The 19,327-nt window shown below is 42.1% G+C and overlaps 1 protein-coding gene across 2 annotated transcripts in view; it reads right to left on the reverse strand.

The window, feature by feature from the left end:
* LOC111140944 (poly(ADP-ribose) polymerase family member 8) overlaps window positions 1-2,509 on the reverse strand; it is a 199,040-nt gene extending 196,531 nt beyond the window's left edge. The window contains exons 1-3 of one of the 2 annotated variants that reach the window (XM_022493215.1): window positions 2,306-2,509; window positions 1,195-1,296; window positions 215-269 (exon numbers count right to left, since the gene is read on the reverse strand). In XM_022493215.1, the coding sequence (XP_022348923.1) occupies window positions 215-269; window positions 1,195-1,285 (146 nt within the window). In that variant the 5' untranslated portion in view covers window positions 1,286-1,296; window positions 2,306-2,509. Of the gene's footprint in view, window positions 1-214; window positions 270-1,194; window positions 1,297-2,305 lie in introns of those variants that run through there. The other variant, XM_022493214.1, reaches the window with a different exon arrangement.
* Window positions 2,510-19,327: the final 16,818 nt, after the last annotated feature.

Consider the following 19,327-nt stretch of genomic DNA (forward strand, 5'->3'; position numbering starts at 1 on the left):
TTGCCTGTGGCGTGATCTTAGAAACCCTCGAATCAAACATATCTATGTTCCCTCTTATTTAAAACGGGGGGACCTCCAGCCTGGGATGTGGCTAAAGGACAGCAACAAGAGAAAAAAAAAAAAAAAAAAAAAAACCCAAACACGGAACATGCTAAGAACAAAGGAAACACAAGCCTGTCAACAGGAAATGAAGCCACTCTATACATACAAATACCTTTTGGGGCCGCCAACGTAGGTGAAAGTAAAGGTGGAGTCTGAGTATCTGAAATCTGAAACGGAAAAGTCCTGTTAAAAGCTACCCCTCGAGTGGGTTTTTAACCTTGGTCATGACTTGGGCCCCCTATTTAGTGGAGCCAAGAGAAGGCCTGGCGGGGAGGGAGGTGTGGGCTGGAGAACCCGGAGGTCCCCTCTCCGCGCCATGCAGGAGGGGATGCTGCGCACCCCCGGCCGGGTGCGGCGGGAGGCCACCCCCCGCAACAAGTGCCAGGTGCCATGGCAACGGCGGGAATTTCCCGGTCTGGGAGGCCGGAAGCGGCCCCCGCCGAGCTCGCGGCTGAGAAAGCAAAATCCGATCCTTCTCCCGGGGGAGCAAAATGGACGAAAGGCGACCCCCCAGGCAGGGGAGCAGGGCGTCTCGGGAACCCCGGGAATCCCTTCTTTTTCCGGGGCAACGCATTGTCAGTCGGAGGGGACTAACGGGAGCTGAAGGCGCGGAGATCCGGCCAGCGCTGCCCCCCGGGGGCCTCGGCGCCGGGCGCAGCGGGCCAGCGCAGCGTAGCGCAGCGCAGCGGGCTCCATTCCCGGCCGCCGCCGCTCAGCCCATTGCGCAAACCCGCGGGTCCTCCCCGCCCGGCTCGGCCACCGCCACTGAAAGCCGGGAGGCGGACTGGGGCGCTCCGGGTATCCAGAGCGGGTTAAAAAAGACCACGCACGGCACCTCCGCCTAGACCCCCGCTGGGGCCACAGTGGTTCAGCCCCCAGAGCTGGTAGCCGCCCCAGACTGAAGGGGGGGCGCCCCCTCCCCCTTTTAGCTCCAGCTCCCGCTGCAGCAGCTGTTGCCAAACGAACCCCGGAATGGGGACGTGCAACCCACCCCCAGCCCGAACCACACACGTCGCGGTCAGAGAGCTGGGAAGGGGGACGGCGGGCGGAAGCTGGCGCTGGGTCCGAGGCTCCGGAAAGGCGAGAACTCACCTGCAAACAGGCAGTCCTTCTCGGCTCTGGACTTCTGGATCACGACGTCGATATCCTTCTGAATTCGCTCTTGCCTTGAACACATCCCCATTAAATAAATCCCTGGAAAAGAAGCAGCCGCTATTTCCACCCCACCCCACCCCCCTCGCACGCTTCCAGCTTTCGTAAATATTCAGTTAAAAATGAAACCTCTGGCCGAGGCAGGGGCTGGAGGCGAAGTGGTTTCGGAAGTGATCCTGGGTGAAAGAGGAGGAGGTGGTGGAGGAGGAGGAGGAGGGGGAGGTCGGCTTTGCATTCCCAGATGTGACCGCCCAGCTGCTGCTCGCCACTGCTGGATTCCAATTTCCTCCCCTCCTGACAATGGATGGTGATGACACCGAGTCTCACTTTCTCCCTCCCCCGCCCGGACCAACGGCCGTGGGGGGCCGAGGGTGCTGGAGACGGCGGGAGAGCGATCACCGGCGGGGCGGCGGGCGCCGGCGAGGGGCGAGCCCCGCTCCGCCTCACGCGCGCACACCCCTCGCGGCCCGCACGCCGGCCTTCCACACCCGCGCACACTCGCGCCCGCGGGCGGCGGCGGCCGTGCCGAGGCTGCTGCAGCGCCGCCCGCCGCAGACCCTCCCGCGCCCAGTCACCGGGTCCCGGCCGCCGGGGTGTGAATAGTATCCGCCATCCCGGGCACAGGCTGGGTGTCCCCGCCCCGGCCGCCGCTCGCGCCGGCAGCTGAGTGGGAATGCAGGTAGTGAAGACTCCCCGGGGCTCCCAGCCCGCCCCCCCGCCCACCACTTTTATGAATTCGACTCTACTTTCGGAAGGGATTATGAGTCATATGGAAAACCCAAACCGGAGCGGCTGGGAGGGGGGAAGAGGGAAAAGAAAAATCTTTAGAAATTGAAAATAAATATAACGAGCAAATCTTTCCTTGTTGCCACATCAGGCTAGATGGAAAAAAGCCTTGACATGACTCCAGACAGACGCCCCCCCCCCCTCCCGTGCCCCCTCACCTCCAGAATCTTTTTCTTCCAGGTGGGGAGGTAGTTCAGTCTCTTTGGGACACCCTTTAGGAAATGCAGCCCCTTTCTAGGGACTTTCTCTACTTCCAAAGACTCACCAGTTCTTCCCTCCTAGGTATTTCCGTCCATAAAAAATTGGCAGAATCAGTGAGCACGTGCCAGGGTCTCCCTAGAAAATGGATATCTGTTTGGCTTGTTTTAAGAAGCCGCCCCTTTGCCAGTCAGTCAAGGGAAAGCTCCTACCATCCTGCTGTCCTTTTCAGAAGTGAGAGAGCGCTCTGATCCTCACTTCCTGTTCTGCCTTAGGACACCTCAGGGCTGAGGTCGCCGTCCTGCCTCTATACTGCCATATGCCCTAGGACAGGCATCCAAAAGCACTTTTCTTGTTTTTTCCCTCCACTGAGAAGGCTGCCCTGAGCAGACTGTGCGTGTCTCCTCTAGTTCTGCATTCCCAGTGCCTGGTGCAGTGCCTGAAAAATAGGAGGCAGGCCTGAATGCTGGCTGGATGCAGAACTGGTGGCGCCTTGCAGCTTCATTTCTGTGCGGCTACCACAGTCTTAGACAACTTCCTTATCAGCAGAAGTACCCAAGAGTGGCCAGACTGGCTCAGACCCTGAATCAGCCCAGTCTGGATTCTGATATGGGCAACCCACTGGTGTGTAGGAGACTTAGAAATGACTGTCATCCCTGACGGGGTCTTAAGATTCCATAGAGATAAATGCAATGAGAAATCATATGTCCCAACCCCTCTGGCTTGCAGAAAAGAAAACATGAAATCATTTGTCCTACAGCCTTGAACACAACACATTCACTGTGAATTTTAAGAAGAAACACTCCTCCAAATTAAGAAGACCACTGCTGTCTTTGATCTGAAAGTCACAATACAGTACGTTTTCTGTTCAGAACTTCTGAAACTTCCCTAGGGTAGGGCCAAGGTGTGTAGTCCTCTTGGCAACCAAAAACACTTACTTCTGTTCCACGTAGCCAGAAGTATCATGTGTATTTCCCTCCAGCCCTCTGTGCTCTAACTTCTCTAAAATGCTTAAAATCCAACAACTTCCCCCAAATTATTTGATGGTTGTCTCTCTATCCAGGAACCTTGCATTCTCAAAGTAGAACCCTTACTACAAATAATTTGAAATAGTTTTTAAACCTACCTGATGTATTTCTTCTGGATCACCTCTTGGTTTACTACTCCCTTCATAAAATAGGCCGTATTGTGATTTGTCCTATATTTGGCTTTTTTTTTTTTTTCCCAAACTTCACAGGTTGCCCTGTTTTTGTTAAACAAAACTGACCTCACTCCGTTCATGCCCTTAAGGTGTGATATATTTAAATATTTTTAAATGTTAAGGAATAACATTAAAAACAAACAAACAAACAAAAAAACTTTCTATTTAGTATGCATTTTTGCAAGATAAGTTCCTCTAACAGAAACTGTACCCAGGCATCAGTGTCCCATGCTAGATCCTTAGGCATGATTCTTTCAAATTCAGCCCACAGGCAGTGTCTCATTTACGTTACCTCTTACTTAAGCATTTAGATTGGTGATTAAAAACTATATGGACGTTTGAGATGAGGAAGTTATATCCCTGCCTTAAACACTCCTGTGCGTACACACACAATCACATGAATTCAGAAACACAGCACATAGTAAGCCTTTAATCCGTTTGTTAAAGAAACAAAAATCATTCACAGTAAGAGAGAACTCTAGTAGTATGCTATAGGAAATTCAAGATAGTAAGTAATCAATACATTGTATGATTGGGTCTAGTCAAAAAAAGTCCCACCAGTTTAGAAAAATGATCCCAAGCCAACAAAAAAAATTTATTGGAGGAAAAATGTAAATTCTTCACCTCTGCTGAAAGCCCCAGCTGCAGAAGTAGAAGGTAATGGAAATGTGGCAATAAGTTCAATTATTAATAACTCACACGTGTCCAGAGCTTATTAGAGCGGCCTGATATTGCTGCAAATGCTTTGCATATATTATCTCATTTCATATTCATAATAATCCTTTATGGTAGCTGTTACTGTAATTCTTCGCATTTTACAAAAGAGGAAACTGAGGCACAAAGGGAATAATTAACTTACCTCAAGTGCGATGTCGACTGCAATGATTATTTTCCTCTCCCCAAAACTTTCAGCAGAACTTCGAGGAAACTGAACTGAACTTTGTGGAAAATGGATGTTCAGAAGTCTCACTTCAGAGCAAACCGGCCTCACCCATGGCAGCGGGCCAGGAGTTAAGCCAACAAGAAGCCCTATAATGGATTCTGAAGCAGGCCTGGAACCTATGGGCTCTTAAAATAGCTTCTCCTGGTGGCAGCGAACTTTCCCTTTCCTGCATTGAACTTCCTTTCTCAAATGAATCTGAGTCCTTGGGAAAGTCTTAAGAAAAGGAAAAGCCTGATCTCTCTTATTCCTTGGGAATTAAGAAAAGAGGGCAGGAGGCAGGATTTGCAAAGAAAACACCCACTCTCCCAACTGTGTGATGCCATCCTCGATAGCAAAACCCCATGGGAATGCCCAGCAGCTTTGGTCAGCTGTGGAACCAGCCCTGTAACAATTTGCTCTTGAGGTAGAATCAGAGTGGACGAGGAAGAGCGTGAGCCTGAGGGACTACCATGGGAAGAGATCACCAAGAGAATTTCAGCCAAGGGTGAGGATGTGGGATTTTATCTGAAAGAAATGGGAAGCCACCGGCAGGAAGGTGATCTCAAAATTCTTTTCGACAGTTAGATTTCTAAGAACTTCTTGTGGTGGCTTTGTAATGGAAAGAGATCGATAAAGTTCAAAATGCTTGCTAGACCCAACGGACCCCTCCTAAATGAAGTGGGTTTGGGCAATTCTTTCGGCTTGTGGTATTGCTTTGGGAGAAATGAATCCTGCCACCCTGACTTCCTTTGGTAGGTCTAGCAATCAAAGTATGAGCAAAACAAAGTCACCCTTGAATAAACTTGACAAAGCGGAAGACAATTTTAGGTGGTTTGGTGTGAAAGTCGTCGCAATCTGGTCCTTAGCCTATCTCCTAACAAAGTCAAATGGAGCAGTGCATTGGTCATACTGAAGATTTCATGCACTTTCTAGCAACCTTAAGACACTTAGTATTGAAGCTATAACATGAAACCCGAACTGCTCTTTTTAGCTCCAGGCTTTTCTTCAATTTAGTAACATTTGTCTCTCAATAAACTTTAATTCTCATTTCTACCAAGAAGCATCCTTGGGTCACCTGGGTGGCTCAGTCAGTTAAGCATCAGCCTTTGGTTCACATCATGATCTCAGGGTCCTGGGATCAAGCCTCACATTGGGCTCCCTGCTCAGCGGGGAGTCTGCTTCTCCCTCTGCCCCTCCTCCCACTCATTCTCTTAATCTCTCCCTGGAAGGAGGGAAAGAAGGAAGGAAGGGAGGAAGGAAGGAAGGAGCATCCTTGACTCTGGTTAGATGCCTTATCATCCCATGCAAACAAACTCATACTTCTCAACTTGTACTCACTTGTTAATTCTACTTCATTTTGAATACCTCTTCTTTTGTTTATTTTTAAAAATGCGTAAATACTGCATGAATATATTCTCAATGCAAACTATATAAAGCATATATTAATACAGAGAGTAAAATCTGAAAATTCCTATCCCTAAATCCATTCCTGACCCCAAAGATAATCAGTGTTAATAGTTATGAGAGAATCCTTCCATTCTGGCATTTAAATATCCACATATGTATGTTCATAGATCTATACATATACATCTTAATTTAAAAGGAACCATATAATATATGTTGTTTTGCAACTTGACTTCTCCACTGTCTTGGAGAACTATCTCTGGCAGTGCAGAGATCTAGCTCATTCCTTTTAGCTACTGCAGAGAATTTTATTGAATGGACTCACCATAATACATGTTAACCATGCCTCTGCAGTCAGGATGGGGTTTTCCAAATATTTTGTGATTAAAACAACTTGCAATAAATGCACATCTTTATGCACAATTTCAGACGAGATCGGGCGCGTTCAGGGTGGTATGGCCGTAGACTTTATGCACAATTTCAGAAGTTTCTTTGGATAGATTGGTCGAAGTGGACTGACTGGATGACAGGGAACTGGTTATTTAAAATTGTGGTAGGTATAAGCAAATTGCTCTCAAAAATACCTCATTTTATACTCCACCTAATTCTCTGCATCATTCCCACTAATATGTACTGTAAATCTTTAAATCTTTTTCAGTTGGTTAGATGAAAAATATTTATCTTGCTTTTATTTGTATCTCCCTGATTATTAGTGAGATTGGGCATTTTTTTCAAGTGTTTGTTGGCAATTGAGTATACAAGTATAATTGAGTATGATTGCCTGTCATATCCTTTCTCTATATTCTCATTGGGGTTTTCTGACTTTTTAGTATTGATTCATAAGAAATCTTTATATATTCTAGATTATGATGCCTTTTCTGTTATAGATGCTCTTAGTTAGACAAAAGTTTTAAATTTCCATTTATTAAATAAAATAAAAATAAACAATTTAAAATTAACTCCTTCAGACCAAATACTACCTTCCTCAAAAAAATCTTTCCTGATTTCTCCAGCTCACTAACATTTCTTCTTCCCTGGCTTCTCCTTTTCTAGACTGTAAGTTCCTTGTGGGCAGGAGCTGGTTTTATTCATCTTAGTACACACAATAGAAATTATTTTAGTATGATCCACAGTAGGTAGTTTAAGAATAATTGTTGGCTTGGCAAGAAATCTTAATTACTGTCTTTTATTGCTGTTGTTTTAAATTCCTTGAAATTTTGAGTGCCCCTGTAGTTCTTTGTTTCCACTGTTCCTAAATATCCTTTGGCATACTGAGTGTTGAGTATACTGGTGGTACTCAAAAATACACATTGATTAATTGATTTCATTTTGTTATGCTCTTTGACATTTCATGCTGTCATCACAAAAGAGAAACATTTCCTTAAGAGTGTTCCATTGGATATTAATTTCATATAATATAATGATATTTCCCTCCAAAATTGTTCCAGATTCAAATAAATTTGGGAAAATGGGATTAAATAAAGGTAATATGCTTTTATCTAATTAATTTGAGGCCTTACTATGCCTAACTAAAAGGGATATGTGGAATTTCCAAAAAGATTTAGATGACTAAACATGTGGGGGTTTTGTTGGTTGGATGGGTTTTTGGCAGTGTATTGTGTTTCATTTTAATAATTTTAATTTAATAATTTCAATTTAATAATTTTAATAACATATATGTTTTAATTCAGGTTAAAAAGTTCCATTATATATTCATTTTCTTCTTTGTGATATCAGTTGTGAAACATTTTTAACATTCATCCCAGGAAAGGCTTGATGTGATGATTGTGATGATTGAGTTGTGAAGTAGAACAGGATCAAATTCTGACTCTCCAACTTACCAGCGATATAAATTTGAGGAAGGTACACAATCACAATCTGTTATTACCTAAAACCTCAGTTTTCTAGGCAAAAAATGGGAAGAACATGCCTCCTGTCCCTTAATGGCTGAAGAAAAAATATTAAATGAGATAAGCACATGAAAAAAGAAATGAAGAACTTGCTTAGTAAGAATTCATTATTCTTAAGGAGCCACCTTAAAATTTTTCTCTCTCACTTCCATATGTAATTGACTGATTCCTCCTCTGTTTTCCCAATTAATCTGGTAATTTTCTATTGTGTTCTTGGGATACATTTGTTACAAATAAGTTGTGAGTCCCTGTGTAGGGCCTTCCTCTTACTCATATTTATAAGTCCTATGCACTTGGTGCCAACTGGGAACCCGCACAGATTTGAGGTAGAAGAAGGAGCTGGTGGAATTCTAGAACAAGTGGTTCCCTGGAGATAAATTTCTTTTCTTTCTTTTTCAACTGTTCAAGACATCCATATTTATTTGTTTTGAAAGGAAGTTATAGAAAAGTTGAAAGTACAGAACAAATAACTTTTTTTTGTCCGAAATATTGAAGAGAATTTTGCCAACCTGATGCTCCATTACCCCCAAATACTTTAGTGGGTGTGATAAGCAATTCAACAAATGGCCTTCAAGGTATCAGGTCCCAATCTCTGGAAACTGTAAATAATATCTTCTAAGGAAAAACCTTTTTTTTTTTTTTTTTAATTTGGGGTTTCCAGAGTGGACACTGCCACTTTATTTATTTATTTTTTTTAAAGATTTTTTTATTTATTCATTTGACAGATAGAGATCACAAGTAGGTAGAGAGACAGGCAGAGAGAGAGGAGGAAGCAGGATCCCCGCTGAGCAGAGAACCCGATGCGGGGCTCGATCCCAGGACCCTGGGATCATGACCTGAGCCGAAGGCAGAGGCTTTAACCCACTGAGCCACCCAGGCGCCCCGGAAAAAGCCTTTTTATATATGTGATTAAGTTAAGGATTTTGAGGGATGCCTGGGTGGCTCAGTCAGTTAAGTGGCTGCCTTCAGCTCAGGTCATGATCCTAGTGTCCTGGGATCGAGTCCCACATAGGGGCTCCTTTCTCGACAGGGAGCCTGCTTCTGCCTCTGCCTGCCTGTGCTCTCTCTCTCTCTGACAAATAAATAAAATATTAAAAAAAAAAAAGTTAAGGATTTTGAGATGAAGAGATTATCCTAGATTATTGGGCTCCAAATGCCTTCACAAATGTCCTTATAAGTAAGAAGCAGAGGAGAAGACAGAGGCGAGAGAAGCACAGGCAGAAGAGGAGGTAGCAGTGTGACCACGGAGACAGATTCTAGTGAAAGAGGAAAGGAAGAGGAAGAGGAGGAGGAGGAGGTGGAGCTATATTTTACTTTTGATTGCTTAAATAGATTTCTATTTCTAATCCTATCATGTCTAGCAGACAGAAAATTTATCTTTAGTTTTTGGGAATTCTACTCCAGTTCTCCTGGGTTGTATTGAAACTTAAGAGAGCTTACACTGTGTGAAGGTATTCCTGGGAGGCCAATCTACTCCTTGGTCAGTGGACCACCCAAGTCAATGCTGGAAGCCCTTGTCTCCATCCACATAAGCTCTCCCAACTGCAAGAACAGTGCTTAATTGCTGAGTTAGGAACCACTTGACTTTCTCTCTGTTCCTTCTGAGGTCCGGTTTGGAGCTAAATCCCATGCAGACTTCCTCCATTTCTTTTGTTCTTCGCTGCACTGAAAAGATCATGTTGCTAATATTGGGTGGGACAGTAAAGGGGAAGCCCCATTCTCTTCTTGTTTTTCTCAAACATTTTAATTCATTTTATTTTATTTTTAAAGATTTTATTTATTTTTTTGAGAGAGAGAACAAGGGAGAGAGAGTGCAAGCTGGGGATGGGGGCAGAGGGAGAAGGAAAAGCAGACTCCCCGCTGAGCAGGGAGGGAGATGCAGGGCTCAATTCCAGGATCTCAGGTACCTGAGCAATACCTCCATTACTATAATCCAGTTTTTCTCTTCGAGGTCACATCCAAGGTCAGTATATTCCTCAGTCATCATTGGTGGTAAAACAGAACTCTAACTCAAACTAGCAAGGCAAGATTTGGTATGCTGGCTCAAATAACTAGACATGGTACTTGGTTGGCTTACCAAACCAAAGCAAGAGTTGGAAGAGCTAGAGACTTAGGGAGTCAAACTGGGGACTCAACTCAACCTGAATTTTCCCTCTCTTTCCATTTCCGTTTCTGCTTCGCCTTTTCTTACTTTCAAATAATAAGGAAAATGGTCTTATGGTAATCCCAAACCTATAATATTCTAACTTAATAAATCCAGTAGGAGAAGGATAACTTCTTTCCTCCAGGACCTATATATTAACCTCATAATAAAATAATATAATTATCGGGATGCCTGGGTGACTCAGTCAGTTAAGTGTGTGCCTTTGGCTCGGGTCATGATCCCAGGGTCCTGGGATCAAGCCCCACATCAGGTTCCCTGCTCAGCAGAGAGCCTGCCTTTCCCTCTCCCTCTGCCTGCCATTCTGCCTACCTGTGATCTCTCTCTCTATCTCTCTGTCAAATAAATAAATAAAATCTTTGAAAAAAAATAATTATCTTCCCAGCTTGGATCAAGGGTCTGTCTTCTGTACAGCCACACTGCCAAGTGGATGAAGTGTTATGAGGTGTTAGGCCAGGTCAAGTACAGACTCCACATTCAGGGGTAGTACTTAGAAACGAATGACGGCAGTGTCTCATACAGGTCTCTTGCTGGTCTGATTAAAAAAAAAAAAAATCATTTCCTGCCTCAGTTGACTGAACTTCTCTGGACTAGATCTGTGGTGTTCACTCATCTTTTGGGGGTGAATTATATCCAGAAATGGATTATTTTATTCCTCACAGTGTAGATTTCTTCTCATTTTATTCTCACAGAGTAATCATTAGAGCCACAGGCTATGCTTTCTATCACTGCCCCTCCTCTGTGCTTACCCCAGTGACAGGACTTAGCGCACTTACTATCCGTCTTCCTTTTTTAAGAGGCTAAGCAAACGTGCTCAGAACCCAAGTCATTTGCTGTGTTCAACAGTATTTCTCTTATAATTAAGCTAATGTGTGAAACACCAGAAAACACTCAGTAAATACTCATGAAAAGCAACCTAACGGTATCCTTCCACGGTGCAAAATGGAAACACAGAGAGAGGGCACATAACTGAAACTGAACTGGGGAACAGGGTTTGTAGGTAGATGCTGAGTATTGAAAAAAAAAAAAAAGGGAATAAAGAAAGCGAAAAAGGACATTCTAGGCAGCGGGAAGCCTGTGAAGTCTATAATGTGCCGAGCTCATCCACATAAGCTTGCAAGCCCATTGGTACACATCTCTTCCTCACTCCACGAGCAGTGATTTTTATATTGGGAGCTGGAAACAAACTATAGTCGGGGAGTATTTATCACAGAAATCAGGAATCTTAGTGAAAGATTTTGAAAGCGAAAGCACTTGACGTGACTTGCTTAATGTCTGCTGGGGAGAGTTCTTCATCAGTGGTTTTGCATGACATACTTGGTAGAGGGACCCATCAAAGGCCACCTTGTACTAAATGTCTACAGCCCTGGGGAGTTTACTGCCTGTCCTATCAAATCAGTCTTAGCCAACTGCTTAGCCTTGAACTATGCCAGGCCCAACCCAAGCTTGAGTCCGTCTGGACCAGGTGCGGCCCCCATAGCTGCACCACTTTAAATCCATCCCACTTACTCGTGTGTCCCACAGAATACAAATCTGTTTCCTCCTGCCACCTGGCACACCAGCCTCCTAAAATGTTGACATTAGCAAGCTTCCAACAAAAAAAAGGTTGCCAACTCTAGCCATATTTTTCTTTTTTTGTCTGGGCTATTTTAGGTGTGGGCCTGTCTAATGGTAGAGACATGATCTAAGTGGGTTTTCACAGTTCCTTGAAATCGAGGAATATATATAGAAAGACAAGTTTATTTAAGAAAGACACATCCAGAGATTGGAAGGAAAAAGTGTTCTTTTGGGGTGGGTGAGATGGACACTTACAAAACAGCATCCGCCCCGCGAGCTGGAGGAAATGAGCAAAAACACTGGAGCGCTCTTTCCAAAGTCACTTTGTAGCTTTTCATTTAAAAATTTGCTTTTATAAAAACATGAAGTGTTCTCATTGGACAAACTCTAATAAATGCCTTTCCTGATAGTCACAGGAAAATGCTTTCTTCCTTTTCCCCTAGATTTGATCCCTGAAATCACTCCACAGAGTCTTCCCTCCCTGAATCTGATCCTCTCTTCCCTTGGGGGTTTTGGCCTTTCTTTCTGCCCTGGGTAGGAAATACTGTGTGTTTAAAATGATTGTTCTACCTGTATAAACTTCTTATAGTTTACGCAGAAAATTTACAATAGAACCAGGAGTTAGAATTCCTATCGCTATCACTAGTTACTATCATGGAGAAGTGGTTACAGAAGAACCTAATGGGGATAATTTCTAAAAATGCATTTTTCTTCTCCCATCTTATGAAAGTGCGTCATCCATGAAAAAGTTGTCATAGGGTGAATTTTTGTAAATCAAAATGTGTCATTCACGTTAACTGTATACAATGACTTCAAGTATTAACAAAGCAAACTTATGATTTCCAATGTCTGTATTGAAGTTTAATGGAATAGATTCCAGTCTTACTTGAAAATCCTCCTGTCCTTCAGCCTACGTGGGAGAAGTGTCCTCCTTATTGTTGGTGGTTGTGTGACTCTTTTTGGCATCCCGCCAAATGGAGTCTACCAAGCTGCCCTTGCCTTTGGGCTTGTCCATTGACATGCTTTGGTTAATAGGTTGTTCACAGGTATGAAGTCAGCAGAAGCTAGAAATGTGCTAGTGTGTCTGGACTTGCTCTCTTGCACTTCTGCCATCACCACGAAAAGATAAAAACCTAGGCAATCTGCTTGTTCTCAGAAGGGTGAGAGATATGTAGGGTATGGTAGACCTGGATTCATCTTGCAATTTGGAGCCAAGCCCACTCTACCCCAGCCTAGATCAGGCTCAGACACATGAATGATAACAAAGGATTGTTGCTTTAAACCACGGAGTTTGGAGTTTGTTCCCCAGCAGTATTGTGTTAATTGTTGACTGACACAGACAGTAAAGGCAAAATAAATCAATAAAATGAGGCAAACAGTCTACCAGACCATTGCCAGCATAACCTAGACAATCGAAGTTTTTCTCGAAAAGAAAACCTTGTACAAAAAAATCTCCAATTTTAAACCTACAAAGATGCTTTCTGGGTGGCTCAGATCATGCTCTGTAAGCTGAAGGGACAGCTTGAAATCAAACTTTCAAAAAGTCAGATTCTTTAAATCTGAGTGGTTACATTTCATACTGTACCTAGAAATCATAGCAAAGTGTTAAGAGTGATTATTTCTGAATAGTGGTATTATGAACATTTTTTCCTTATTTAAATATTTTTTGATAACATGGATTATTGGGATAATTTCAAAACATTTTGTTTTATTTTTAAGGGAACAAATTTAGCCTGTTTTTCAAATTACACATTTTAAAATAATCACTTGCTTCTCAGCAGGAATTTCAGAACAAACAACAAAAAATGTGGAAAGCTAACATTGCCACACTTCAATAAGTGAGGTATTTATTTTATTTTTGCTTTACTTTTCTCAACTATAAAAGAAAAAAAATTTAAGATTTTATTTTATTTTCTTGAATATATATTTTTTTTAATTTGGCAGAGAGAGGGAGAGAGAGCGCACAAGCAGGGAAGTGGCAGGCAGAGGGAGAGGGAGAAGCAGGCTCCCAGACTAGCAGAGAGCCTGAAGTGGGGCTCGATCCCAGGACCCTGGGATCATGACCTGAGTCGAAGGCAGCAGCTTAATGACTGAGCCACCCAGGCGACCCCTCAAAATATTTCTTCTTAAAATAAACTTTTTCACTAAAACCCAGTTTCTAGGGAATGCAGTTAGATATTGTTTATCTGATTTCAGTAGAAAGCTCTGTAATAGAGGTATATCTTATCAGGGTTCAGGAACAGGTATTTCTCTTCCGCATAAACTTTCCACAACCTTCCATCCAGTGACACTGTAGGGCTGTGATTATCCACCCCATAAACACTGATAGGGATCACCTATGATCTCAGGCACAATGCTACCAGCAGGAATCTGCACCACAGGTCACAGAGGAGTAAGTTCAGTGAGCATAACCCCTGTGGTTAGGCAAGTGAAGGCTGAGCCTGTTCACTCTTGGGCCCCCAAAACATCCCCTCCCCCTCTGCCCTGCACCCCTCCCCCGCACCCCTACCCCCACCCCCGCCCCCACCTTGCTGCAGGGCTTTGTGACAATATTCTTCTTTTCTATCAAGGTGACTTTTTAGAAATGGCTCTTTCTTTTTAGGTCATAACACTTCTTTCCACTTTGATTATCTTCCTTTCTCTTTCTTCCAACACGAACCCAAAGTATTTTGGATTTTGTTTTTGCTTTTGTCTTAATGAGAAGTTGGGAGAAGTTCTGCTCTGTCTCTAATTACTTTGTTAAGTCTAGAATCCTCTCTTTCCAGAACCATTTTCTATTAGGAAGCTATCCCAAGAGCTTCTAACTTTAGAAACCAAAGCCAAGAAAACATTTTTCTCTGCTTTATCTTTTCATATTCCTCCCCAGAGGCAACCAGCACACAATGGTCTAGAAAGTACTCAGAAGTGTTGGGGTGGGGGGGAAGAGAGAGAGAAAAAAGTAAAATGAAATAATGATGATAGAGATAGAGAAGTAGATAAATAGAGATATATGTGGAATAAATTAATGGCCATGTCATCACTACATAATTACTGTTTTTCTGTACTCCTTATTAAAAGATAGCATTTAACTTTTTTCTTCTAGAAAGGTTTTCCATCCACCAGTCTGCTATTTCCTCAGCTGGCAAGGACCAAGAGACTATTGGAATTAACTATTTTGGAAAACATGCAGCCAACAAATTCCATCAAGCTTCACACCCTTGCCTTTCATGGCAGCCTTAACTGATCAAAGCTTCCACCCTCCTGTGTACGATCCTTTCTTCCTGACTCACCGGTTTTCTTCCCACAGCCTTCCTCCCACAGCAGCTCTCCATTCTCCAACAGCCCCGCTGTTTTCTAAGCAGCTGTTTTCTCAGCAGCCCTGCTCCCCCTGTCTATAATGAAGAAATCCTGCTTCAATTTGTTCCCTCACTGAAAGTCCCTCTACCTTGTCTTCACTCAGATCCAGCTTTTCTGGGACACCACGAGCCTTCTGTAACACCTCAAATTTCCCCACACTCTGGGCCCCAAATCCTTTTCCCTTCCCTGCCACCTTCAGATACATATTGTTCCATGCGCATCTAGAAAGTTTAGTTTCTTTGAGTCGTTCTGTCTTTTTGTATCATGTAACTTTTACTTTGTGTACGAAGGCATTGCAGTGTGTCAGACACTGAGGGAAAAGGGAATCTTAGGGTGTCCTGCTCATTACACAATGAGAAATTCTTAGCAGACAGGTTTCAACAAAAATGTAAGATTTATCTGTGCTCGAGTTTTTCTCACAGTCCTAACACCACACATTTCTTTCTCAGCACCAATATGTAAGAAATAATTATTTTTTTTTCCTGAATATTATTTGTCTTTTATGGGCTACCTCATATACCATCTGAAAGCGTGATCAAAATAGTTATATTTATGGATTTTTTTTTTGGCTTGTTTGCTGGAGAAGGGTTTAATGGTCATTGTGTCTAAGTGTCCAGAAACTGCCAAAGAAAATATTTTCTTGGTTTGAATTTATCTAGTGCTCTCCATCTGAACATAAAATATTTTATAAAGAAAGGTGCCAACCAGATAAGTGCCACGCAGTCAACACAGTTAAACCAGGTTAACTTAGCATGACTCCACCTGGGTGGTGAGAATATAATGATTTTTGAAAGAGATGGTCTCTGGAATTAAGTAACTAAAGAGAAGCCCATGCATACAGATGTGCACATACCAAGGAATAGAGACCAAGAATAGAATCTTTCACTTCTTCCTCTTCCACTTCCACTTGGGGGAGTAAATTGCAGAGAGGAAGCAGAACCCTTCATACATCAAATGCAAAGCTCCATGTGTTCAATGAGGACACATGACCTAAGCTTTGAAGAGCTTTTAACTAATTCCCAATAAGCTTATCAGGTGTCCATTTAGCGCATCTCAACAGTCAAATTACAGTGACATCTGTGAGTTACATCTCTCCATATACATCTGGTAGTATCTTTAATCTCCAACAATGGTTTACTTGGTTGTAGAACTTTAGGTTGATAGTTATTTTCCCTCACGATGTGGAAGATATTATTCCTCTATTGCCTGTTCTTATGAACGAAATCCTATCTTTTAGCATCTCAATTCTTTTTGGGAACATTTAGAGATATATCTTCTAAACCTCAGTAATTCTTTAGTATTTTATTCGGCTCTTTTGCTGCCAAAACTACTAACTCTTCTCTGGAAGGTTAAATCTCTCTTAAAAAGGTTCAATTATTTTCTCTCGGTGTATTTCATAGGGTCTTTGTACTATATTTGGTTCTTTATTGCCTGATTAGTCTTTATCCTTTTGAGATGATTAGTCCCGAAAGACCTCTTCCTTCAAAATTTGTCTCAATTCTTCAGCTCTTTGTTTTTTGGCTTATAATCAAAGATTAATTTCTGATTTGTTTTGTTTTAGGGAAGCTAAGTGAAAGTTTTTCCAAGCTGAATAGGATATTAGTTAAAAATATAAGCCTCCTGAAACCTTAATATAGAGGCTCTGACCTGAAGACACTTCTAGTAGTTGATGTGACCATTCATTTCTTAAAACCAGCTCTTTTTCTTTTGAATTGAATCACTCTTAATTCTGTAAATTGAATGTTATATTGCACCAGGCAAACTGCTGTGAATAATTATAATACTCATTGCTGAGTGATGTGACTTCTTCCTCAAAGCTAGGTAGTTGAGGGAAATTGCATGATTACGTCCCTAGGTATCTTGGCTCATTCAGGGAGTCATGTTGGCCCTCCAGGGAGCTAATGCGTCTTTAATTATTTAAAGGTTCACATAAGACATAAGCACATTAACTCAGCAGATAAACAACAGTGACATGAAACATGTCAGATATAGAAGGAAGAAGGTGTAGAAGCGAATGCAAGCACAGGTGCTACCATCTCTCTGAAGTATCCCATTCCTCTATCAGTACTTGGTTGACAATGGGAGACCATTATGCATGGGAATTACCCCTGTTAGATACATTCTGAAATATAGGGGACTTTCAAATTTCTATACAGCATCCTGAGAGACAAATTACATCTAGGATATACTCTGATATCTTGTAGTTGGCCAAATTTAAGAGAAATCATCTGCTTTTTTTTTTTTTAGGATTATTTATTTATTTGTCTGTCAGAGAGAGAGAGCGAGAGCGAGCACAGATGAGCCGAGGGAGAACAGGCTCCTCATTGAGCCAAGAGCCCAATGTGGAACTCAATCCCTGGACCCTGGGATTGTGATCTGAGCCTAAGGCAGATGCTTAACAGACTGAGCCACCCAGGCTCCTTGTTTGAAAGTAGTGTTTGAAATGACGGAAGATGACCATGTGAAGACACAGATGCACAAAGGAGGAGAAGGCCATGTGATGGCAGGAGCAGAGATGAGAGGAGTGTGTCTTTAAGTTAAGGAACTCAAAGAATTGCCAGCAAACTCCAGAAGCTAGAAGAAACGAGGATTCTCCCCTTCAGGTGTCAGAGGGAGCATGGCCCTGTGACACCTTGATTTCAGACTCCTATTCTCCAGAATTATGAGAAAATAAATCTCTACTGTTTTAAGCCATAAATAAATAAATAAGCAAATCCATAAAATTATGAAAAATGAATAAACTTATGAAAATATTAATACATCCATAATATAAAATATTTAGATGCTTATACTACGCGTAAAAGTGTTTCTTTTTTTTCTTTTTTTATTTCTTTTCAGCGTAACAGTATTCATTGTTTTGGCACCACACCCAGTGCTCCATGCAATCCCTGCCTTCAGTAAAAGTGTTTCTTTTCAACTCCTGTAGCCATTGTTTCTCTTTACTCTTTAGGGAAAAGTTTAATGTGACACCTTCTAAACTTTATGCAGGAATGTGTATGTGCATGTATATTTGTGCATGGGTGCGCATGTTAAATATATATATATATATATACACACATTGTATCTATAATACACAATATACACATGTATAGACAAATGAAATATGCTAAACATAGGGGCCTGAAAATTATTTAATGTAAAGTTGGACTGAGACATAAAGGCACATGTGAGATTCCAAACAATCCAGTAGGAAGCAACCTCAATTGGTCAGATCAACAAGAGTTGGGGGCTCTCGGCTCCACTCCTCTGATCGCCATTAAAACAGCACTTTAATGACAAAGTTTACTGAAATGGAAATGCATGTGGTGGACACTGTTGGGAATATATGCAGTGGGGTCCTGGGCACTCACCATCCCCCCTGCCAACACACACATTCCTAAAAAGAAGATTCATTGCCGAGCCACGGCAACGTTTGAGTGAACCCATGCCGAATTTTTGGTCATGACTATTGTTGCAGGAAGGAGCCTCTGTCCTCAGCTGATCGAATCAAAAAGGAACACAGTTATTTTCATTCAGTGTTCGAGGGGGAAATAGCATCTCTTCAAACATAGCAGAGGAAGTGTGAGGTAGTTATCTGGTGATGACATCAAATTCCAACCAATAAAATAAAACAGAGACCTAATTAATAAGGTAGAGTGAAGATACAGAGAGGACGAAAACATTTATTTTGTGTCATCACTAAAACTCTGCATTAAACTATCCTTGAGTTTTTCCTATTATCCCAATTCCCTTATATTATATGAGCCAGTTTGAATTATTCTTTTGTCATTTGCGACCAAAATTATCAGAATACCTTAGCACTAAAATGTTAAATCATAATCGACCTATGCTAGTATTTGCCAGTGTTTAGCAGAGAACTTGCTTGCTAACTTAGTAAATCAAATAGTCTACGTTCCAATACATTTGGAAAATACTGAGGATTATATTTCACACTTCCAAAGATTGCAACTTAATAAACATTTTAACAAGTGAAAGAAGTCTAGAGTAAAAATTCTAGAATAAGATTCTAGAATAAAAATCCATAATTATAATGTTAATTCATCATTTGTACTTTACATAAAGTATTTTCTACTTACTTAAAAGCTTAAGTTCTACCCAGTTACACTTTGATGACCAACCAGGTTTAAGACACCTTTGGTCTTTCTTTCAGTTCATCTCATGAACTTTTGTTCTTTCTACCTTCTGTGACATAGATTGTATTTTAACCTAAAAAGACAAGTGTTTGCAGAGCATCTGTTACATTTGTGTAACTTGGACTTTTAAAAACATAAACCTCAGTAGCCTAACATTTCTGACTTCAACAGTAATTATGTTTATCAGAAATACTGGGGAGTTTGTAGTACTATGGAAAGGCTGGACAACCAGACTCAAAGCTGAACAGTCATGAAACATGCCCCAAACAACTCTGTAGAACTTGTCCAGGGTTCTACTGGCACCACCTTTTTTTTTTTTTTTTTAAAGATTTTATTTATTTATTTGACAGACAGAGATCACAGGCAGGCAGAGAGGCAGGCAGAGAGAGGAAGGGAAGCAGGCTCCCTGCTGAGCAGAGAGCCTGATGTGGGTCATGATCCCAGGGTCCTGGGATCGAGCCCCAC

Source organism: Enhydra lutris, unplaced genomic scaffold, assembly GCF_002288905.1.
Source record: "Enhydra lutris kenyoni isolate GAN:26980312 unplaced genomic scaffold, ASM228890v2 scaffoldscaffold5, whole genome shotgun sequence".
Lineage (NCBI taxonomy): Eukaryota > Metazoa > Chordata > Mammalia > Carnivora > Mustelidae > Enhydra > Enhydra lutris.